We start from the raw sequence: 24892 nt of genomic DNA, 5'->3' as shown, positions 1-24892 counted from the left end.
TTTGTGCAGGTTTTCCGGCAGCTGCCTATGCTGCTTATGCCGCTGGTCGTGGCTACTCGGGCTATCCCAGCTTCGGTCTGCCCTATCCAACTGGTAAGTCCGACGCACACCCACACAATCACACCCACAGGACACACCCAAATCCTCCAACACACACACACATAGGCACACTCCTTTTCATTATTTTTATGTGAGTGAGAGTGAAGAAAGCATCCTCTGTGACTAAAAACATACATTAATCCCCGAAACTGACTAGTTTGTGCCACTTGATATGACGAAAGGCCTCGTAACACCCATCAGCATTACTAACTGAATGTTGTGTGTATTTCTTTCATCACCAATCTCGAAACAAACATTTGTGTATCTTTCTTTTCGGCTTTCAAACTCTTTATTCTTTTTGTCTGTATATTTTTGCTTTGCAGCGGGTGTGATGGGCGTTGTGCCGGAGAATCGGATCCTGATCGGCGACTATATGGCCTAGGACCTATGGCCTATTGAACTCGAGCTCGAGCGCCCTAACTAAATATAGTTCTATCGCGTATTACATCAAGCTCATTTATTAAATAAATCACAAAAGAAAATTCCTAAAAAAATGCGTTCGTCATATCAATGCACAAAATAGTTAAAGATCGGAAATGAATCGAAACACGCAGAAGCATCGACATTTGAAATCTAGAACCCCTAGAATTGAATCCTGCGCATCCTGCAGATTAAATCATTAAAGCTGCTTGGCCTTGAGTTTATCATTCGCCTACAACCCAATCCCCACCCATCACCACATACTGAATACAAAGATATATTCCACACTGGCTACTAGGGCTTTTAGATAATATGAGATTTAATTCCTGGAACCCAGAAAGAATACCTATTAAGAGAGCTATAGCTTTAAAATAGTTGGGCAAAAAATCGATGTTTTTAACTAAATTTTGTTAAATTGAAACTAAAATTGCTTAAGTAACAATATTTTTCGGGCTATAGCTTTCACACTTTACCTTATTGTTTGCCCTTTGACCCATCTCTCTTTCTCTCTCAGCCTCTGACATTTCTGTCTCGCTTCATCTATCTTGTATCTCGTATGATTTTGTAGGCTTGACTATTTGCGGCATCGGTAGAAGTTATGGTACTGCTTGTAGCACGGCCCCGGGCCGCAGCAGAGCAGCCACTGCTGGCGGCGGGGCGTCTGCTGCGGCGGCGGCCGCCAGTGTTGCCCCCACCGGGCACGCTCCTGGCCAGGCACCCGGCCACGCCCCTGGCCATGCGCACGCCCACGGCCAGTCGGCCTACCACCAACCGGCGCTGACCCTGCCGCTGGCCACGGCGCTAACGGCTCGAACCGCGGCCATCAAATCGCAGTTTCTGGGCAACATTAATTTCTAAAACACTAACGGGAAAACTATATATCGCACAAGTCTGAGATTGAGATTGAGAATGAGTATGAGAATGATTGCCGTTTTCATTGCCGCCTTTTTTCCAACCAAAGTGTCAAGTAAATCAACTCTGACAAGTAGGTAAACATGCAAGTAAAGCAATTGCAACAAATCCAACAATCCAGCTGCAACAAATGCAACCCAGAGCGTTTAGATTAGCTTGTGTCTACGGTAAATGGTAACGACTACAACTGTAAAATCAACATGCCACTTGCCACATGCCACAGAAAGAAATACTAACGAGATATTTCTCAGAAACTACATAGAAAATGTAACTTCAACACACCAAAAACACACAAACACAGAAGTAGATCTATATAGCTGAGACATCTACAGACCTACATACAATGAACCCCCATATAATGTTGGAGCAGTTAACCAATTACCGCAGCTCTATTAGCCGGAATCCCCCAAGTAGTCACTAGAGTTGTTCCAAAAGTATACTTACCAATCCTATAATTACTTATATAGAGCAGCTAGCACCCGTAATAATCAGTCGTAATCGGATGTAATCGAATAATTAGATTCGTTTAGATGTAGGCCAGCATAATCACACAAAAACTGACAAGCTTTTACTCATATACATACAAACAATTATGCTAAATTAGTTACTCTATATAAACAAATATATATCGGCCTCTAGAGGAACCCACTTAGAAATATGACACAATACTCGTATTCGGCAAAATGTAACGAAAATATATAGAATACCATACTCGATATCCATATATATCCTTATCTTACATTTTTTCCGCCAACCAACCATCCCATCCAACATCCATCCCCCAGGAATCCCCATTCAGGGACACTCATCTATTATTTATAAAACTATTTTACCGTAACATTTAAATGCAAATTTTATTTGTAGTCCTTGTATGCATAAATTAGTTGCTACCCACTACCCACTCTATCCACAACAACAAAAACAGAGACTCCAACGAACAAAATGCACATCGGAGTTGGAAAAACATTTAGATAACAACAAATTTTAGCAGGCCTGTCACTTGTAGTGCCATTATTATCCTTTAATTAATTTGCAGCCATATAATGTATGAAATTTTTCCATATATTCTCCTCTTTTTTTGTTGTTGTGTCATTTTTTTACAAACAGCGTTTTCCATATTCCGGTTTTGTTTTTGGTGTATTTCCATTGGTGGTCCCATGAGTTTCTAGATAATTAGCAAACCTGCAGAGATTTTTGTCATGGCTAAAGTTTATTAATTAGTAGATTTGTCCATTATCCGTAGCTTTGTTATTCCGTTTCATGTATACTATACGCGTACATGTATAGCAAACCGCATTTGGCCCACATATACATGTATGTTTTAAGCCTTTTGTGAATTAAAAACCATTGAAAAATCATTGATAAATTCCTTCCTTCATCGGTGCATCGCAAGTATTCCAAAAAGATGGCTAAGAAAACAATGGCTAACAACCACAACGAATCGAGCGAAATTTTTGACTCTCCTTTTTTAAAAAAAAAAAGTACATCTAGACATTACTATATACATTAAATATATATTATAATTATATACATATTTATATATACAAATATTTAATATACGACGTTTACAAGTTAAGTTCTGATATTCATTTTATACGAGGCGTGAATCGATTTGATTTGTACAATAATGAAAAAATAACAATATTAATGTCCATCCATTTTCGAGAAGCAACTTAGCCACACAAAACCAAAATAATATAAATAAATCCACAACAAATCTCCTTTGAGTTGATGAAAAATGCCATTTTTCAATGTCCTCTCTCATACACAAACAAACACCTAGCTACTTAAAATCTAAACACAACCCAATGTGGCATACAAAAAATTAAAAACTAAAAAACAAATACAAAAATATTCTATAAATGGATAAGCTGTTACTTAGTTAATTGAATGCAATTGTCGCAACTTTGTGGCATTCGGATGAGGCATCCGTGCAACTGCTTCAAGGTATTTTGCAAATATTTAAATTGGCAATTACCAAACGCTTGCGAGTTATTTACAAAACCTATATATTAAACACATACTCACATACACACACTAAAGCAGACACAAACACACATATACACATGCCTACCTATATGTATTTTACACGTATATACTGTGATTTATAAGAAAACGCTTCAAAACAAGACAAGGAGTAAAAAATAAAAAATAAAAGATAAAAATTAAACCGAAATCCATTTGCCAAATGCAGAATTGAAATTGCTTGCGCAGATACAAATTGCGAAAAGTTATTACTTAATATAAATGCACAAAACTAAGATAAAGCGAAAAATAAAATAAATGCGGACTCAATGCCGAAACCGAAAACCCAAAAAAGCAAAAGTCTCTCTATCCTTTCTCTATGGCCTTAGGCAATGGCTTTTTAGCCGCTGCTGGCTTCTGTCTTTGCTCTCGTAATATTAGCGTTTCGATTCGATGGGAATGAAATTTGACGGCATCGAGAGTGACAAAGTGGCCAACGGGGCGTATGCGTAATGTTTCGACAGCAACTTGGCAACTAAAACTACTTTGGCTTCAACCATGAAACAGCAAACAGCAAAAGCAACAGCTACAACATCAACCACAGCCCCGGGCAACAAAAATCAACAAGGTCAGCTAATGGTCGTCTTATTGTTCCAATGCATATTCGTAAAAGCATTAGAAACTTTTTATATACGTATAATCCATCTTTATATTGAACCTATAACCGTTATTTGGCTCCATATCCAAAACAAATTTTCACATTTTATGATTATTAACTCTGTATGTAAACTGTTAGTTTATAGAAAAAGTTTAGCAAAGAGCTCAATAAAACCAAAAAAAAAATAATATATAAACACAGATTGTAAACTGAACGCTCGATTTTTGGGTCGACAGTCGTAGTTGGAAAACAAATATATATCAAAGTATATATATTTATGTGTAGTTTTTCTTCAGTTTTGACAAAACTTTATGTTTAGTGTCGATTCATCAAACATTTCTTACACACACAACATTTATCTCAACGATGAAACCACAATTTGACTTTAATGTAGTTTAAAATGTTTTTAAAAAGACCTCTTTAGTAGTAAAAATAAAAAAACTGTAACCATTTATATACCTTGTATAACCCAGCATACACAACATATATATGAAAACCTGTTTTATGTATACTCTAGTTTTAATATAACCGCCATGTGGAAATTGTGTAGCTTCATGATCATCATGTAAATGTAAATGCCTTTCGTTTGACCGATTTTGTTTGTTCAAATGTCTCAATTTAACCTTTTATTGTGACTGTATGAGCTTCGAAACCGGGTTGCCAGGTCGACAGCTGGGAACAGTTGTTTTTCCACAACCGCAAGACTGACAATAGCAATTTTACCACAAAAACTCCCCCGGCTCCCGATTGCTCCGACTACCAGCTCCGACCTCCCAGAAACGGAAACGCATTTCATGCAATGGCAGACCGAAAAAGCCCGGCTAAATAAGTTATTTATTTACAAAAGCAACCGTTACTGCTATTGCAACTGCTGCTGTAGCTGTAGCTTTTACGGGATCTTTATTTCGGTCCGAGTACGGATACGGGTCCGGATCCGCTTCTTTGTATCTCAACTCTAATGAAAACAACATGGCGCACCGAGATTTCGCACAAAAACGTAAACTAAACGTAAGCCAAAGTTGATTGGCGCCATAAAACGCACAACACAGCTATGAGGAAGGTCGTAACGCTTGGCTATCTGAAAAGGGAGGGATAGGGGTATAGGGTGGTGATGATGAAAAAGGGTTTTATAGGGGAGGCAAGGAAGAATAGGGAAATGGGGACTGTAAGCAAACGACTGACTGCTGCCAGGGACATGCCTCGTTACGTTACGTCACGTTACGTTACATCAATTTTTGTGTTTCCGCAGGAAATGCAACTGCTACGCTTCCGACACCACCTACAAGCCAGCCCGCCAGCAAGCCATCTGCCCCTCCCTCATCTCTTAAGCCGTTACCAATTTTTTCGCTTGCCTTCATTCAGTTTCGTATTCACATTCGCATTCTGCTGTCATTTCAATATTGGCGCTGGCGTATTTTTACTTGCTGCAGCAGCTGTGACCATAACAAGGCAAAACAGCAACAAAAAACGATAACAATGATAACAGCATTGGCCCAAAAAAAAATTGTGGGCCAAAAAAATAGGGCGAAAGGGGTGAATAGGGCTACAGGGTGTAGAAGAAAGTGCACATCACTGGGCAAACCAAGCGTAGTAACTGGGTTTGGATGGGTTCGGATTGGTTTGGTTTGCTTTCGCCTTTGGTTTTGGTTTGGTTCGGTTCGGTTTGGTTTAGTTTGGCTTTGTTTTGTCATCGTAGCGACAACAATACCCCCAAACCCATTTACCCCGTTCCTCCCTGGCTCGTTTAATAACCGAGCACTTTGTGTTTTCATAACCTGCGTTCCAGTTAGCGCTTCCTCCTTTCCTCTTTTATTTTTCCCAGACATCCAGTTATATACATACCAATATATATATATTTATGTATGTATATGTTTGGAGCCCTTTATATAAATGTATATCCCTTCGCTCTTTGGTTCGTCTTTTGTTTGTGTTTGGCATCGTAGTTGTTCTGGGACTAGTTAGAGTTGTTTACTTTCGCTTTTGATTGTTTGCTTCCTTGGCACACCGTTATAACAAAGCTATAGCCACCATGTATAACAATCGCATACTCGAATACTCTTACTCGTACTCGTACTCTCTCACTCCATACCAACTCTATATATATATAACCATATACCTCTACCTCTAACTCCTGTTCGTACATGTACCCTTAGCTCAGCCTTGATTACTTTTGTATACTCTTGTGTCGCCGGGCACCACCTATATAAGTGCCCGATTTTTACTTGCCTAGTTATGATCCACCCAGCCGCGATTTCAGCCGCCAAACTAATCACTCCCCTCTCGCCCTCTTTTGCCACTTACAGTTGATCTAACCAACGGGCAGCTAACCCCCAACAACAACACTCCGCTGCTGACCCAGGCTCTGTCAGGTGAGTGACCTCAGTAAACTTTGAATAAAAGTTATTTTGTATAACCAACACAAATATTTGTTTGCTTTTCTTCAAAGAAGTTGAAGTAACTTTTTAGTTACTAACGTTTTTTTTTGTAACCAAAATTAAATTTAGAAAACTAAATTTTTATAAATAATATTAGATTTTTCTCTTACAATTTTAATAAAAACATTAATTAAAGCCTTTTTTCCAATTATTTTCCATTTCAAACGGTCTACCCTGCGTATGAGTGATATTTAAAAAAACATAGCATACATTTTGGGGCAATATCACTCATACGCAACGTTGCCACACTTTTTGTTTGAAAAGTCTCCGAAATCAAATAATTTTCGTAACTTCATAAGAAATCTGCCAAAATTCCTTTTTATAACCAAATACATTCCTGTTCTCCAGTGATGAACAACTACCAGGCAGCTGCCGCGGCCGCCCATAGCTTCGGGCCATCGGCATCGCCTCATGCCGCAGCCGCCACCACGGCCACCCGGCAGGGATTCCCCTCGACCAACTCGCCTGGTCCGACCATTGACATGTACAGCTCGGCGGCCGCCGACAATGTGGGCTACGTGCAGGCCACCAGCCCGCAGCCGTCCGGCTTTCCGATTGCCGTCAGCCGAGCTCCGTTGAACTACAGCCCGGTAAGTTAAGGCTATTTGAGCCCCAAAAGCCCCGAAAATCCAAAAACCACCAAACCGTTTTGGATCTCTGGGTCTAGTCCGTAGTGTTTAAGCAGTAACTAAAATGAAAATAAAGAAATATAAACATTCACATGAAACTAGAGTTTCCGAAACTCAAGAATTCTAGAATTCACACTCACCCACACAACACAGACACACCACCACACTCATACCGTAAAGATAAGGAGAGACTGCCGATGTAGAGTTAAACTATTGCGTTATCCTTCTATATATTGTATGTATTTCTCTTTCATTTCGTACAGATTTATTCGTTGAACTTTGCGATGGCTAATATATAAAAAGACTGATAACCCAAAATATAAAAATGCTAAAAGAACAAAAACAAAAAGAAAAGCAAAAGCAAAAATAAAACAAAAGAAATGCAAAAGTAAAAAAAGAAAAAAACCCCCATTATATATTTAAATCGAAAAATATATATATGTATGAAAAAAATGCAAATAAAAAATAAAAATAAACGAAAGCAAACAAAAGAAATAAGAGTATAAAACAAACGCAGTTGCACAAGGTAGGCACACCAACAAAACTACAGCGTGTTCTCTTCTTTTTTCAACTAAAAAATTTCAATTATTAACAATCAAATTCTTTTAACTTCAACCAACTAGTAAAAAAAAAAACAATAAAAATATAGAACAAAAAAATAATCGTAAAAATATGTATGCACGTCACAAGCACAGTTTTCTAGGCCGTTTCAATTAAAGTATTATTATTTATTTAAATTGTATACACCATATATGTATTATATGAATATTTTAATATTCCCATATTGCCTCGCTGCAAACTAAAATAAATCATATGAAAACATATTTATTATCCATGGCTGTCGGCGGGGCTTGATAAAAGATATGATAAAACCAACCGAATATTTTAGAAAAATATGCATTTCTATGCCATGAATTTCTGATTGCCTGATTCTGATTTTGTAGTAAGCGATTCATATATGTATTTATCAAGCCCTGCCACCATTTTGTGAACATTTCTTACTTTTTCTTACTTTATTTATTTAGCAATCGAATATGAATTTTATAACTCTCAAATTTTCCATTTCCATTTTTTCTTCTTTCAACAATTTTCCACTCTACTATCTCCTATATTCAATACATATATATATGTATACCTATCAATGTTTACTTTCTATATATATATATATTTATAAAAATATCTATATTTTTAAATACATACATGTATGTGTGCGTAGATATGCAACTAGAAATTTCATTTTATTTAAATAATTTTTGGTGTTTTTGCTTGTTTTGTTCTCCACGAAACGTTTATTTACAGGGACCACTAATTCCTGCGGCATTTACAAATGGATACCATTAAAAGGTGGCGCCGACAACCGCAATGACAACAACAACAACATGAATTAAAACAACAACAACAGAAGCAGCAGCAGCAGTAATAGCAACAGCAACAGCAACAGGAGACGCAGCAGAAGTAGCAGCATCAGCAGCAGCAGGACATGCAACTTTAGCAACAATGACAAAAACACACAAATGAGTGTGTGTGTGTGTGTAATGCTGCAACCACAGAGCGCAACAAAAAAGAAAAATAATTTAAAATGATATATACACGTGCATATATATATATATATATAAATATAAATCAAATAAAGTACATATTACATATAACACACTTGCAAATACGCAAATGCGTGTATTTCCCCACATTGCAAAATTAAATCCGTTAAGCAACAACTACAACTGCAACAGAAACAACAATAAACCAAACACACATATTATAATTAATTAATTAACGTATATATAAATACGTTCATATAAACGGATGGCAGAAACGCAAAAAAAAAATCAACTCCCACAAACACACACACACATGCGCGTATAGAAAGCCAAGTAAAAACGTAAAAAAAAAAGATGGAGGAAAAACTACGAGCGAACACAAACAAAAAAATTAATTTTAATTTAACAACCACTACAAGAGCAGCAACAACGCTTGGCCCCGAAAGATGCAACGTGTGCAGCAAAAATCGTTTAAAATGCAAATTAAACGGAAACTGTGCGTCCAACTGGAGTGGCGGGGGCATGGCGCGGTTGGATGGCGGGCGTATGGTGGGCGTGCCAGCTCACCAAGCAAAAAATGGATGGTGCGCCTATCAGCCCACCGCCCAGCGCCCATCGCCCACACTCCGCCCCCCAGAAACGGATGACAACACCGCGAGGGGGCGTACCACTTTTAAGTAATGAGAAACCAACAAACGAACAAAAAACAAAAATTTTTAAATCACAAAACTGCATGAGGGGGAAAAAAACTAATAAAAAACGATAAAGTTGAAAACAAAGCAAAAATGTTGCAATAATAGCGAAAATGTTATTATTTAATTGCGTATTATTAAATGCAAATTATTATTACCATTATTATTGCTATTCTTAACGTATCTAAGTTGTAACTTTTAAAGTTAAAGGCGATATATATATATATATATATATATACATATTATATATACAAGAATACACACTCTTATATATATATAAAGTATAAACTGCAATATATACAAAAGGAAAATTACTTGAATCAAAAACCAAGCAAAACCATGAACAACAAATAATTGTACTTTCAACGATAAACGATAAATATCGATATATAAGCCACACTGACAATTTCGATTACTGGAGTGTTTGCAAATGTTAATTAATCGGATTGATTTAGTCCCACAGAGGACGACTTCATTTCATTTCTCGATTGGGGGCTTCTGGGTGGGGATGATGAATCAAATCAAAATTGTGCTTACAATTATATTTATGAATTTATTTTAAAGTACAACAAATCCTTTATTGGCCAAAGTAAACAACAAAGAAACAAGAAACAAAAGTAAATGTGAAATGCAATTGCAAAGCAAAAGTCGAAGGCAATTTGTTATTAACTATGTTGAATTGAACTTCTCTTTCTCATTATTTCATTAAACTTACATGTAGGAGGTAAAAAAAAACCAAAAGAAATAAAAGGAATAAAACTTTTGTGTTCACATTGAAAGCAAAATGGTAAATAATGCTAATTAAACAGCGGATAGTTAGACAAATATGTTAAAGCATTAAATATGACAATGAAAGCAAAGTGAGAGAGTAAATTTCTGTAACTCGAGGCATAAATCAATTTATTTGCTAAACAAAACAAAAAATTAACAATGAAATGAGGACAAAAAAAAAAACTCCCTAAATATGTAAGGACACAGAATTTTTGAAAAACAAAGAAAAAAATATTAAACACTTTACACAACACTCACACTCTGACACAACTCACACACACACACACAGATCTTACTGATAAATCAAAAAGAGACACTTAACAAATTACTTTGTAAGAGCATATGCAAATATAACAATGAACTAATATACATACAACATATAGTACGATTAAGTAAATAAAATATTTATAAAACAAACGCGCAAAATCGCAAATGTTTGAACATTTAACTAAATATATCTGTAAACAAGCATGTATAAAGGACGCGGACGAGCCGGTTAAAAATTAAAACAAAAAATGAACATTAAAATGAAGATGAACCTAAAACAAAGGAAAACCAAAAAAAAAAATGCAGGCCACTCTATGTGCAATTAATTTTTTTCTAGTCGCTCCGCCCGGCGATATTGGCCCGGACGATGGATGTACTAGACGTATGTATTTGAGGATAATGACGATGCAATCGACGGGGGCGTAATAGAAAAATATATTTATATACAACTATATGGAGTATTAAATTATTGGAAAAAGCAAACCAAACAAGAACCTATCAGATAGATAAGTAAACAACATTTGTTACACGCGCAGCAAGTGGGGTAAAAAATTTCGAAAAAAAAACAAAAATATAGCAGAGAAAAAGAAATATTGTATAATTGACAGAACAACAATACGATGCGCTTTTTGTCTGTCTGAGATTTTTTGCATTAGGCGACGTAAAATCAACAACAAAAAAACAAACTAAAAAAAAAACAAGACGAGCTGACAACTACAACTAAAAACAAAAGCAGTAGAAAACAAAAGCAAATGCCGAAACAGAGAAAATGTTCCTTTCATAACTTTTTTGCCAAATTGTCAAACCAACGCTCTCCAGGACTTTGCTGAAAAGTCTCGGACCAACAAACTTACATACTTATAACATATATACCGTAGTGGGAAATTGTGGGAGCCGAGGAAAACCAAAATGTAACCAAAACAGAAACCCCTTAAACAAAAAAATAAACCAAAAACTAAATTATATGTATGCCTAGTTTTAAAGCAAAGCAAAAATGAAAATAGTAAGAAATAGTTGCAGTGGAACATAAACTACATTTAACGTTTGAACTGTTGATCTGATGACCCCAAGAATCCAATCCCATCCGATTATGGATGAGATATAATATCTATACCTTCCCACATCCAGAAAACATTTCAGATTTTCCGAAGTCTCGACTCTCGACGACTTTGTCATGAACATCCCACACTTTTAAAATTTAAATAATCAAAACGAACAAATTGATGAAGCAAAAAAGACAGAAATCGTACATTTTAGATAGACAAAGATCAGACCAGGGGAGTCTGGCATATCGGGTGTTTGAACGAGAGGTGATGATGACCTTACTTTAGCGGGAACTCCTCTCGGCGGGTCAGAGGTCATTGGCGAGAATTCCAGCTGCTATTTTTAATGGGGAAGCGAGCGATGACAGCAACGGTAAACATGTTATATTTGCCTAATATAGGTATATACGTATATATAATACCTACGCTAAGGACTATACATACATATATATAAATATATAAATAAATATATTTTTAAGACATGTTCTAAAAGCAATAATTCAAAACAACAACAAACGGAGACGAAAGTAAAATAAAAAAGCTGAGAAGCTATGAGAAAAACCAAAAAGGAATACATTAAATATACACCAATATATAAATATACATAAATATATATACACCTACACGTAAATATATATACATGCATACCAGAAATATATATATAGTATTATATATATATATCAATGAACTCGATCAACTAAAGAGCAAGGTATCGATTTGGCTGAGATCGAATCGATCTTCGACTGTCTTAGTGGAAAACCTTTTCAAGCCGAATTATTTCGCAGCTATGCCCGAAAGTATTGCCACACTACTTACTACAGCATTCGTTTAGACTTGTATGTATTATTTGTGGTCTATATAGTAGGTCTTATCGCAGGAGGACAGTAGCAAATGTCGTAGGACTTGTGAGCATAGTTCCGGGTCCCTTTGTACGTTGTAAGTCGATGCAGCTTTAAGTGTAATGTTGAGTCCTTTCCAACAACTTCCCCTTTTCCCGCTAACGATCGTTGCATCTACAATTCTACAACGCATTCCGTTTGATTTTTAGTGCTCTTTATTCTATAAGGAAGCTAATGCCGCTATATAGACGATCTATGCGATACAAAAGTACTTGCTTTAATATTAAACTATATTGGTACACCGGATCAAATTCAGAAGAGTTAAAACCGAAGCAACAAGCAATGCGTCCTTGTAACAAAATCAATTTCAGTCAATTAGAAAATTTCACACCAACAATTCACAGAGAGCAACATAAAGACAGCAACAACAAAAAACCAAGAACATTTTTTAACAAAAAGCAAAACAAAGACAAAAACAAAAAACTGTTTTCATTATTTTTTTACTGATGCGCCGTCCGAACAGAATAGGTAGTCGATTCATAAGGTTCGACGGCGCAGGCGCAAAAGCTTTAAATTGAACTTGAAAATAAGATGAATAACACGAACAAGGATAACAATTTGTAGAAATCGACAAGTGAGCTCTCTTTTTTATAACGAGAACGAAGAATTGTGTGTATAGAAAGTATGCCGTGACGATTTTTTAAAAATAATGTACCCATACTTTAAGCTATACGCAAATGTCAGTCGAAATGTCAATTGGTGGTCGACAGTCGAAGGTAGGATATTAAACCAATTAGTTTGGGTAATCCTATCGAAGGCGGCACGAAAACGACATAATGTGTAATGTAAAATAGTTTTAAATTAGCGACACACCAGATGATAATAAGGATTATTGGGTTTGAGGCGGAGTTACGTAGTTACATATACGAATTGCTTTCCGTTTTTCTCTTATTATTGACTTACAAACATATCAGTTCTTATTATGTGTATGAGTATAGCAAAAACATCAACAAATACGATTACAATTACGATAAAGATTACGATAATGAAATACAATTTACTAATATCTAGCGCTAACGAACGAAGATCCTTTCTTTTTACCAAAAAGGCAAAGAAGCAAGCAAAACCCAAAGTAAGACAAGCCGCCCAATTGGAACTTTTGAGAAGCGCATAGAAAGGCGCTGGAAAAGAAAATGGCGCTTGGTATGTGGAATATAAACCATACACAATACGATTTGTGGGCCTTCTACACTTTGACGTGCTTTTATACGATAGAAAACCCTTTTACCTACACAATACATTTCTGTCCTTGGTTCTTTTTTATAAACATGTGTACATACACCTCACCAAAGCACACACAACCCAGTTACATACACCAAATTCTACAACCAACAAACACCAAAAAGAAGAAGACACATGGAGCCACAGCGGACACAGCACATTTACGATGGAGATCACATACAAAAGAACCTTCATACGAACGATCGATCACTTGACTATTTTTGCTATAAGTAAGAAATTCCCCCCAGGAATGTGTCAGTCGGATGTGGCAGAACTCCTGCTGACAAAACACCTTTACTATATTGACAATATCTCTTATATATTTTACACTATACTATATGGAAAATTATATATTAATATATACAACAAAATGAGGAAAACCAAAAAAAACCTAAACAAATAATACATAATTGAGACAAGGCGAACTTGAGGTGGGAGTGGCGTTAAAATTGTATTTACAAGAAATGCGTAACCAAAACAAGATGAAATCATTTTAATACTTTATACACATAAAAGTCAAAGGAATCTTTAGAGACAAAACAAAAACCCCAAAAAAGAAAAACAAATGCTGGGAAGGCAGAAGTTGAATATGAAACTACAAGACCGATGACAAGGGGATGAAGATACATTTATAAAATACGCCATAGCAGGGCGTCCAGTTTGTAAGTATTCTAACTATGTAAGTAAAGTAATTAAGGAGCGCAGGATGAGAATCAATTAAACATACATACTGTCTATGGAGCCACGTATGAGCTCCAGCAATTTTCAGTGCGAATACTTTAACACAACAAAATGAAATGGAATGGATCGAAATTAAACGATGATATATGATATGGAATCCATTGGTATGGTGGTTGATGATGGATGTTGGATGCGATTGCCAATGTGTGTACATAAGGTCTATATATACTGGTACAGTACTACACTTACAGCAAACTATACAAGGTAAAAAATAAATAATAATAATAATTAACAGCAAGAAACCGCAGGCAAACAGATACAAAAAAATACAGAAAAAAGAAAATGGAAGTCACACACATTAATAGAAGCATAACAAGAATTTAATAAACAATTTTTTTCATTTCTATAAAGAAATCCGGTAACGAATTTGTATATTTACTACGAAAACAAACAAAAAATACCAAACCAAAAACAAGATGAAAAATTCGAAATATATACAAAATGATATATGTTTAACGGAGACAAAAATCCGAAAAAGCCGACAAGTAAATATGCCCGTATATACATAAATGAAAATGAAAAACCAAAACGATATATATATATATATATACATAGTTATATAACCAAGAACAACAAATAAACATATAGTTAAATTCAATAATGTTAAGCATTCGACAGGCAGGCAGATACGCATACCGGTGGTTGAAGAAATTCAATTATTTGTAAGGACCCTCGAACCGGACCGAACTATGCGAACTACCATTTTCACAACCAACAACGACAGTAACAGCAACATCATCAGCAACAACCACATCGGCAGAAGCAACATCAAGGCTATAACAAGTTCAACATTTATTAACAGACGACACAAAAGGGCAAATTGTTGCTCTTTTAAATACACATACTCGGACAGCTGGAAAATTGCATAAGTTTTTAACTCATACAGACACAAACATGCAACACACACCCACTCAGACATCCCGCAATATGTATATGCAAAAAACAAAAAAAAAAAAAGAGCTAACAACTTTAGCAGCAAATTAAAAATCACTTTGTTCACAATGTGCCACGTACAGGGAGCGATAAGAGAGTCGAAGGAAAGGATATGTATCACCCATACATGTCCTTCCTCCGGGCAGGTTAAGATCGGCAGTGAAATCGGCAGAATCAGCAGCAGCAACAAAAATCAGCAACCGCATATTAAACAAAAACAAAAAACTAAAACATGATTTTAAACAAAATGAAATTAAATAATGGCATAATAAGTTAAGCTAATGGTACATAAGTTTAAAAAACAAACGGCAAAGAAATGCTCTAGAGCAACAAAAAAAACATGAAGATGAAAAACCAAGACAAACAAATATATATATATATAATATAAAAATTATAATGAAATAACTGAGAAATAAATAAATTAATTCATAATGATAAATAAACCAATATGAACATTGTTCAAAAACATAAGCGATTGTTGTGTCTTTATTTGGGGCTTACTTAAGTAAACACAGGTATTTGGGTGATTTCTATAAATCTTTGACCGCCTTTTAGCAGAAATCCATTCCATAAAGTGCCCTCTACTAGCTCCTCGAAAGGTGACTTCAACGAACAACAACCATTTTATTTAACAGGATATTTACAAGACATCAAGCGGGGCAGTAAACACAAATCCACTTACGACATCGAGACGTACACTAGACTACACGTTCAAGGGCGTAATGCCGGATTAGCGCCACTCCACTCAGCTGGACTTCTTCTGCCTTCTGGAGTTCTGTCGCTCGTCCCACCACTTGGCGTACCATTTGGCGCTCCGTTCGGCACTCGTATCCGGATCGTAGAGTGGCATGTAGTCCATGTGGATGGAGGCTCTCAGGCGGTTGTACATCAACATCGAGGACGTATAGGAGGCGATAGCCCGGGGGGAGTAGCGCAGGCGGTACTTGGTGTACGGATACAAAATCCTCACCACCACCTCCAGAAGGAAGGCCAGGAAGAAGTACAGGAAGTGGGGAATATACCACCAGCTGGTCTTCACCTTGAAACGCTCGCCCAACAGGGCCATCTTCTGTATAAATCTGGACACATCGTTGATGCCCGTATCATCGGTAACGAAGACTGGAAGGCCATTAACCGCCTTATCGGATACTTTGAGCGCTTTATAGGCACAAATGTGTCCCCAGGCAACGTTCCCGGCATAGACCAGCTGCTGTTTGCCTCCGACACCAGCAATCCTTGGGAAGACCCATCCCCGGGTGGAAAGATACTCGAAAATATCCGTGATGAAGTGGGAGTCGCATTCGCCGTAGGTCAGAGGGGCACGAATGGCACTAGTGGCCAAATAATCTGTAAAATATAAGTAACAATTGATAAATATTTAAATAAATACACTTGAGTCTTTAAAGCTAATAAGCAGATTGGCCATTTAAGACACCATTTTTTTTTGGCTCCATTCATTTTCTGGATTTTTTTAAGGGCTTATCGGAAAAATATAAAAAATCTAACGATATTGCCAAAGATACAGAATTCGCAAGGGACCATATAGTGCCTCCATGCATTTTCTCGATTTTGGAAGGGGTCCGTCCAGAAAATTTAAGAAAAATCGAAAAACAATTGTGTTGGTAGGTTTTGATGTAGATTTACGGAAAATCCATCAGTAAATCGTTTAATACATTCCGCTTAAGAATCGGATCGATATTGCCAAAGATATACCATTCGCAAGGGACCATATAGTGGCCCCATGCATGTTTCTCGATTTTTGAGAGATATAATTTACAAATTTCCAGAAAATTAAAGAAAAATCGAAAAAAAATTGTGTTGGTAGGTTTTGATGCAGATTTACGGAAAATCCATCACTGAATCGTTTAATACATTCCGCTTAAGAATCGGAACGATATTTCCAAAGATACAGCATTCGCAAGGGACCATATAGTGGATCCATGAATTTTCTCGATTTTGGAAGGGGTCCCTCCAGAAAATTTAAGAAAAATGGAAAAAATAATTTGTTGGTAGGTTTTTGATGCAAATTTACGGAGAATCCATCAGTAAATCGTTTAATACATTCCGCTTAAGAATCGGATCGATATTGCCAAAGATATAGCATTCGCAAGGGGCAAAATAGTGGCTCCATGCATTTTCTCGATTTTCGTAGGGGTCCCTCCAGAAAATTTGAGAAAAATCAAAAAAAAATTGTTTTGGTAGGTTTTGATGCAGATTTACGGAGAATTCATCAGTGAATCGTTCCGCTTAAGAATCGGATCGATATTGCCAAAGATATAGCATTCACAAGGGACCATATAGTGGCGTCATGCATTTTCTCGATTTTGGAAAGGGTCCGTCCAGAAATTTTAAGAAAAATCGGGAAAAAAATTGTGTTGGTGGGGTTTGATGCAGATTTACGGAAAATCCATCAGTGAATCGTTTAATACATTTCGCTTAAGAATCGGATCGATATTGCCAAAGATATAGCATTCACAAGGGCCATATAGTGGCTCCATGCATTTTCTCGATTTTTGAAGGGGTCCCTCCAAAAATTTTAAGAAAAATCGAAAAAAAAAATGGTATTTATAGGTTTTGATGCAGATTTACGGAGATTCCATCAGTGTATCGTTTAATACATTCCGCTTAAGAATCGGATCGATATTGCCAAAGATATAGCATTCACAAGGGACCATATAGTGGCGTCATGCATTTTCTCGATTTTGGAAGGGGTCCGTCCAGAAATTTTAAGAAAAATCGGGAAAAAAATTGTGTTGGTGGGGTTTGATGCAGATTTACGGAAAATCCATCAGTGAATCGTTTAATACATTTCGCTTAAGAATCGGATCGATATTGCCAAAGATATAGCATTCACAAGGGCCATATAGTGGCTCCATGCATTTTCCGATTTTTGTAGGGGTCCCTCCAGAAAATTCAAGAAAAATCGAAAAAATTATGTTTTTGATTTTGTTACAGATTCGAGGTTAATCTATCCACGAATAGTAGAAGGTATTTCGATCTTGAAGCTATAGTTGCATGGCTGTTTCCCATATTTCCCTTTTGCATGCATTCTGCAACATTTTTTATAAATTAATTCTTACCTTGCTGGTTCTGCAGTGGAGCTCCATTAGAGTTGAGCACAATATTCTCTGCCCTTAGCTTGCTGGATGCATATCCAGCTATGAGGAATTCGCCATCCTGTTCCCAAAGAGTAGAGCTGTCCAGAGTGGGCGTATCCGTTTTGGATTCCGTCGAGTTGATAACTGCCGAGAAGGTACTGCGTCCTTTGAAGGGCACAAAGCAAACGGAGGTGCAGCTGGTGTAGAGCAATCGCTTTACATTGTTTTGGATGCACAGATCTACCACAGACAAGGTGCCTAAAATATTAAATAATACAGAATACATATAATTGAATAATCCGAACCACTAGGCGTATACGCAATCTTAATAAGTAACTTTTATGCTGGAAAAAAACATGCTTATTCATTATTTAAGTTATAGATTGACTAAATTTATGTCATTTAAGAGTTTTTCGGTTTATCATTGTGACCGATCCCCTAATATAATCAATTCAAATCAAATTAATATATTCAAATCATTGTTTACCAAAATGACAAAAGTTCTTAACTCGATCTTCATATAGCAGAGTCATGCTGTCTTTGAAAAACCTTTTATAAAAGCTACCGGATGGTGTTCTTTGCGATTCAAATGTCAAGTATGCTAATCAAACCAATTGGTAATAAACTATAGGAAAGCTGTTCACTCACCGTTCACATTTACTCGCTCCAGTTCCTCATAGTTGGGCGGATACTCGATTTTCACCGAGGCGGCACAATGGAAGACGCCATCCACACCGGCGAAGATTGGACTGAGTGCATCCCGATCGCCTCCGATATCACCAACAAAGGTGCGCAGAATAGGCGTTTCCTCATGCCCAATGTTGTTTTTGTAGGGCACAATGTCCAATGTACGTATCTCCTTGATGCCCAACTCCTCGCGACGCTCCAGCAGCTGCTTGATGAGGTGCTGACCCAGAAATCCACTGCCGCCGGTAACGAGCAGCACTTCCCCTCCACTTTTGCCACCACTCATTGCGTCTGTGGGTCAAAGTGCACTATTTTACTGGAATGACTGCAATGAGACCGAAAGCAGGTTGGTTAGCCCGAGTTTTAAGTGGGGTTTCCGTGAGAGCTACTTTAATTGGTGGGGCCATAAACATAACACATTAAACTGGCTCATCACCATCAGAGCCGGCTGGCGACCTTCTTCGAGGGTCAGCGGAGCAGGTTTCCGAATGACTTGGCGCGTTTTCAAATGCTCCGGCTTACGTGACACACTGTTTCGCTAATAATTTATAAACCTTATTAAATTATATTGTTTTAGGAGGTAAAAATGTGAAAAATTCTGTTTTTTTTTAACTAAAAACCCTATTTTTGATTAGCTAAAATTATATACCTTTCTTTAAAATATTAACGTTAATTTTCCCGATTTATTATGAATACTAAATATTTACTTTATTTTTATCTTTTAAGTTTCATAAAATAAGTACTACTTTATTATTTCCTTATATTTCTCAAACAAGTCAATAAAAATGAATGAAGTAGAAATTACCTTCAACAAGATTTTTATAAAAGGTCAAACACTGCAATTGAGTAATAGTTACTGCACATTCATGCAATTTTCGAAAAACTTCACTTTTTGAAAAGTTACCGCTAGCAAATAGTTATAGCCAAATCACCCCAAGCACTTTCGTTGATTGACCCAAACTCTCGATTTTTATTTCGATTCCGTCTTAGTGTGTTACTTGGCCACGGTCAACTTTTGTCTTTTGAGTTTATTAAGACGCTGTGCAGACTCCGAGAAAAAAAACACGAAAGTTAACACCAACAATGGCCAAAAGAAACACTGGTAAATGTGCTAATGCTGAAGTTGGGCTAGCTGCGATTACAACACAGCCTCCAAATAATTACTACAACTGGTTTCCGCATACATTTCGACATGCACGTAAAGCTCTTAGATTTTGGCATTCTGGTTACAACCGTTTTAGCCATTTACCGTGATTGCAGTTGTCCATCTTATATGTGACATGGCTCAAAGATCTAACTCTAGTTAAAGGTAAGAGACTACTTACCAGAAAGTTTCGTAATTTTCGGAGGGCCAACCACCGTTTGGTTTGCCTGAAGACTGGTAACTGTTTGATTCGCCAGCAGACTTGAATCTGTGAGATGGCTATAAACAAAACTGGCTAAAACCAAATCAAGAGTTGCCAGCCCGCTTGCCTATCGTTAGGTGTTATCGATCGCGGTAATCGCTCTTTATGAAATTTGGCGCAAAATTTAAAAAGAAATCCAGTTTAAAGGAGTTTTGGTAAAAGGTAATTTTTATTCAACAACAATTAAATGAATGTGGACAGTAAGTACGCTTAGTGATTACATAAATAGTTGTCTTCATCTTATCCATCCCATGCAATTGATTGGGTGCTTAGGCAATTGTTATATTCAATAAGTACAATGGTAATTGTTTTCGTTGCATCTCATCTCCTTAGCTCCCTAGCTTTAGCTGTATAAGCTCCCCTGGTAGGTGTATAAAGTAAACGAGAAGTAAAGGCCGTTGATACAAATGACTTTGGATTAGATTAGGATTAGGCGCGCTTAACCATTAACCATTAACAATTAACGAGTACGCGAAATACAATTACGGATATACAATTACGAATACGAATACAAAACGGTGTTTAGTACAATTAAAAATTCTGTTCACATTTCGGTTTGGTTTATTACAACAATATCATGTAAATGCCAATGTATCATGCACATATATACCTATATTAATATATGTGTATATATTTTTTTGGGTGTATAGGTTGTAAGTACCGATCTTAAGTACCGACGACTGACTGCTGACTTGGTGGATTTCATTTGGATTGAATTGATTGCGCTTGCAAACATAAATAAGGGACATAGTATATTACATTAAATTACACGTACGAATAAACTATAATTATCTATCAATTTCATTTAGTTACACATACAAAACACAATTGGTTTTCCTCTTATTATTTTTCACAATCATTTTGTTTCTTGCCTTCCAGCCTAATGTCTATTTAGATGCATTTTGATGCACAATTGGAGTGACGTGAAGCGATGAACTCAAGTTCTACGGTAATGCGTAATCGTTATTTATCATAAATGTTGAATGTCGACTCGGTATATTAAACTAGCTTGTATGTATGTATGTATATAACTCTGAACTCTGTATATAGCATTGGTATTATGGGGCGTGCCAACATTTCAACTAACATTATTTACTTCGCTATTACAAGTACGGTTCTTTATTAGCTATTATTGTTGTTATTGTTTCTGTCTAATGCCGCTCCGCAGTTTGGATAGGTTAATCAGTAACCTTCCTCGCCGATGTCTTCATTCCATTTTCAATACGAAAGCGCCGATGGAGATCGCGATCCAACTGTGAAATCTTTGTACACGGAAAACACAGATATCTGCGAAAGAATGAAAATATTAGTTTAGAAATACACAAACACACAACTTATTCGCACCCATTCGCCCCAACCCAAACCCAGCCCAACCCGACGGTTCATCCCATATTTGCTATAGTTGCCAATTCCCATATTGGCCACTTTAATTGCCGACTTGCGTCACAGTCAAGAACTGCAGCGTGGCCCTGGCAACCGGCCAGAAACTAAATAAAACTTGGCATCATCTCGTGGGTGCGGAAAATGGGACAGCATCTGTCATCTACTGGCCCTCGGAACATGTGCTCTACCGGTGCGAATCGGCATGATATCAGTTCAAGAGCAGACGACACCCTTATCATTGCAGCTAAGCCCGATGTCTACAATTTGGTGGGAGTGTTCTTTTTTTTTTGGTGTGGCGATTTACCAATTAAATAACAATTCCAATTATTTGGCTCATTGAACCATAGGTCTACAAACAATCTCAAGAGCCAAATTCAAAAATACCCCATTCTTTACATTACACTTGAGGTTCTGAACAGGCATTTGAAATGAATATATAAGGAATTGGGCGGGGGTTCAGTAATTAAAGAACTGAACAGAAATATATTGTTGCTAAATTCCCAAAATTCTATAATTCAAACCAAAACTGATCGAGTTTCAATTAATATTGATTAGTTTTAATTGAAATAAAATATTTCACAATAGGTTTCAAAATTTGCTTCTCTTAATACCCAGGCAGAATTTTAATGGGCTCTAGTTTCAATTTATCATAATTGAAAACAAATATTTCCCAACGGGTTGGCAATGAATCATACTGATATTGATATTTTTAGCATTTGGTTTCGAGAATTGTGTTATATCTCAGCCCGTGCAAAGAAAATGTGTAGTTGAACAGAAAATAATTAAAATTCTTAAGTATACTTTTCCTACCCGCGGGGAGCATTTTCTCGTTTTATGCCAATAATTCTTACAGCCAATTGTACTAGGAAATCATCAAAAAATATATATTTCATTTGCCCATCATACTCACCTTGTCTTTTAATTGCTGGCACAGCTTCTGGCCATTCATGAGTAACAGCAACACATCGTTTAGCCACTGAACGGAGGCCTCCGCCTGGCGGGAATCAAAGCGCATGGTGCCTTGGTTATTTAACAGTTGGTAGACCGCTATAATAAGCTTGTGGCTCTGCAGATAGAAGCTAACAGCCAAGTCCTCGGGCAGGTTGGGCACCAGCGATTTCATGTTGCGGCCCTTTATCAACTCGTCAATGGGTTTCTTCTTGGGCACCAGTAAACTGTTCCGTCCCCGCTGCAGAGCATCCAGAATGTTGCCTATCACATGCAGCACTTCGTCGGAGGTTCTGCGGAAAAGAAATACAGAAAGAATTGACCTATAAATAACATTGAATCTCTCGGGAAACAAAAATGACTCACTTGAAGTGATAAGAGTCGTCGACATCGTCGATGTGATTGATGGCTGTCTGCAGATGGTTGGCCGCATCCTGGACCTGTTGCAGCTTCCAGGGCGAGTCCTGTGTAATGGAGGTGCGTTGTGTTTGGCTCGGGGCCTTGCACAGCTTAAAGCTAATATCCTGAAAATAAACATTTTTCATGACATTATCAGTGATGATTCTCTGGGTTTTATAACCTTTATATTTAGATTTTATGAGTCAGTTTGTTAGTAAATCATGCAATGGAATTGTTTTTGTCAGACGGGGATTTCTCGATTTTAGTTACTTAGTTACTTTAATTCAAGACTTTAGGGAAAAGGGTGTAAGTAATGGAGGAGGATTGTAGGAGGAATAGCTTACAGCCTGTGTGATGGCATCGCCGGTGAGGGTCAGCACTGCCTTTAGTTGATCGGGCGACACGGTGAGTATGAACTTCTCAGTCTTCTTTCCCTCATTTTCATAGAGCGGCACCGGAAACCGATGCGCGCATTCCTGCGGATAACAATTCATAATACCATGCCAGATATTCGTTTTATCAGAAACTTACCACCAAAATGGTCCGCAGTTGCTTCAATATCGCGTGAACTTCTTGGCGCAGCACCCACTCGAATTCAATTTGCTGCGAGAGGCAGGAACGGGGGGCAACGTAGATATGTTTGTGTTTTTGCATATTTGTTGTGGTCCCGCCATCGTGAGATTATTGGTATATGTGGTTGTGTGTTTTGCGATAGCGTTTCCAAGTTGAACAAAGCACGTTCCCGTGTACAAATCAATAAAATCGAGAGAGTGGGTGGAAAAACAGGAAACAGAACACAAGAATCGATAATCAATTTGAGCACTATATAGTTGGTTAATTTTGGCCAACAACGGTGGCTGAGGCCACTTTTGTTATTGTTTTTGGGTTGTTTGGATGCCGTTGTCATGGTTTTTTGGATTCAGTTTTGGACTGACAAATTTTCCTCGATGTCAATTAATTACTCACCAAATTGAGAGCCTCCTCCCGCTCTGTGTCCGCGAGCATTTTCATCGCGCTTTTCGCCTTTTTCCGTGGTGGTACAAATCTGCGTTTGTTTTCCGTGGAAGGAGCAATTTGTATTGTGAGCGCTGTAATTTTATTTGTTTTTATTTATCTTGGTATTTTAAAGGTTTTAGTATTTTAGTACTAAAAAAAAGTTTACGATAGTTGACAACCCTGATCATTGTATCGGTAAGAAAAGTCGATAGTTCACAGCCTTTTCATTCTGTAGCTCTACAAACTAGTTTACTGGCTAATAATGAAAATTTTAATTAATCTTTATGGCTATTATCTTTCCAAATAAGAAACTAATTATCTGTTTCTTAAACGTTTAGGCAACTTTTGTTGTTTAAAAGTTGCATCTTGTGCAGTAGCAATGACAAAATATTGAAACACCAACTTCCAAAAAAATACAAGAAGCTCTTCCCCTATAAATGTTTTCCTCAAATGTGTGAAAATCCCTAACATCCTAGGGGAACCCCCTGAATTCTCTATTATAGGCGATAGTTAGCAGCCCTGGTTCTGTGGTATCGATAAATGGCAGCCCTAATCGAACTATAAAGTGCGCGGTAGATTTAAACCTAAATTTGAATCTTTTCTGGCCAACTTACGCTTTCTGGTGGGCGGGGGTGTTGTAAGAATAGCTGTTTCCGGTACTGTGTTGAGGACATGCTGTGGATATCCAGCGCTACTTCTTTGCCGATGAAGTGGCTGGAAGGACCAGTTATTGGTGGAACTTTGGTTTGAAG

At 37.1% G+C, this 24892-nt stretch overlaps 3 protein-coding genes across 5 annotated transcripts in view; 1 reads left to right on the top strand and 2 right to left on the bottom strand.

Moving 5' to 3' along the window:
• The window catches only part of Rbp6 (RNA-binding protein 6), a 169588-nt gene extending 156740 nt beyond the window's left edge, over positions 1 to 12848 (top strand). For 2 of the 3 annotated variants that reach the window (XM_043214078.2, XM_043214080.2), the window contains 4 exons: positions 10 to 93; positions 6358 to 6423; positions 6838 to 7079; positions 8418 to 12848. In XM_043214078.2, coding sequence (XP_043070013.1) covers positions 10 to 93; positions 6358 to 6423; positions 6838 to 7079; positions 8418 to 8459 — 434 coding nt within the window. In that variant the 3' untranslated portion in view covers positions 8460 to 12848. Of the gene's footprint in view, positions 1 to 9; positions 94 to 6357; positions 6424 to 6837; positions 7080 to 7381; positions 7645 to 8417 lie in introns of all 3 variants that reach the window. The other variant, XR_011442601.1, reaches the window with a different exon arrangement.
• Positions 12849 to 15842: 2994 nt separating this feature from the next.
• On the bottom strand, positions 15843 to 20454 carry LOC108122313 (3 beta-hydroxysteroid dehydrogenase/Delta 5-->4-isomerase). The gene is made up of 4 exons (XM_017236862.3): positions 20334 to 20454; positions 18970 to 19333; positions 18304 to 18579; positions 15843 to 16570 (listed from the first exon to the last, which is right to left on the bottom strand). The coding sequence occupies exons 2-4, from the start codon at positions 19292 to 19294 to the stop codon at positions 15969 to 15971; spliced, it is 1203 nt and encodes a 400-aa protein (XP_017092351.2). The 5' UTR covers positions 19295 to 19333; positions 20334 to 20454; the 3' UTR covers positions 15843 to 15968.
• Positions 20455 to 20564: 110 nt separating this feature from the next.
• Positions 20565 to 24858, bottom strand: rogdi (rogdi atypical leucine zipper). The gene is made up of 7 exons (XM_017236906.3): positions 24755 to 24858; positions 24111 to 24232; positions 23676 to 23747; positions 23489 to 23620; positions 23112 to 23269; positions 22708 to 23038; positions 20565 to 21701 (listed from the first exon to the last, which is right to left on the bottom strand). The coding sequence occupies exons 2-7, from the start codon at positions 24153 to 24155 to the stop codon at positions 21633 to 21635; spliced, it is 807 nt and encodes a 268-aa protein (XP_017092395.1). The 5' UTR covers positions 24156 to 24232; positions 24755 to 24858; the 3' UTR covers positions 20565 to 21632.
• Between the last annotated feature and the right edge of the window lie 34 nt (positions 24859 to 24892).

The sequence above is a fragment of the Drosophila bipectinata genome, chromosome 3L, assembly GCF_030179905.1.
Source record: "Drosophila bipectinata strain 14024-0381.07 chromosome 3L, DbipHiC1v2, whole genome shotgun sequence".
Classification (NCBI taxonomy): domain Eukaryota; kingdom Metazoa; phylum Arthropoda; class Insecta; order Diptera; family Drosophilidae; genus Drosophila; species Drosophila bipectinata.
The sequence above is the reverse complement of the archived record's forward strand: the minus strand, read 5'-3'. Positions and strand labels throughout refer to the sequence as shown.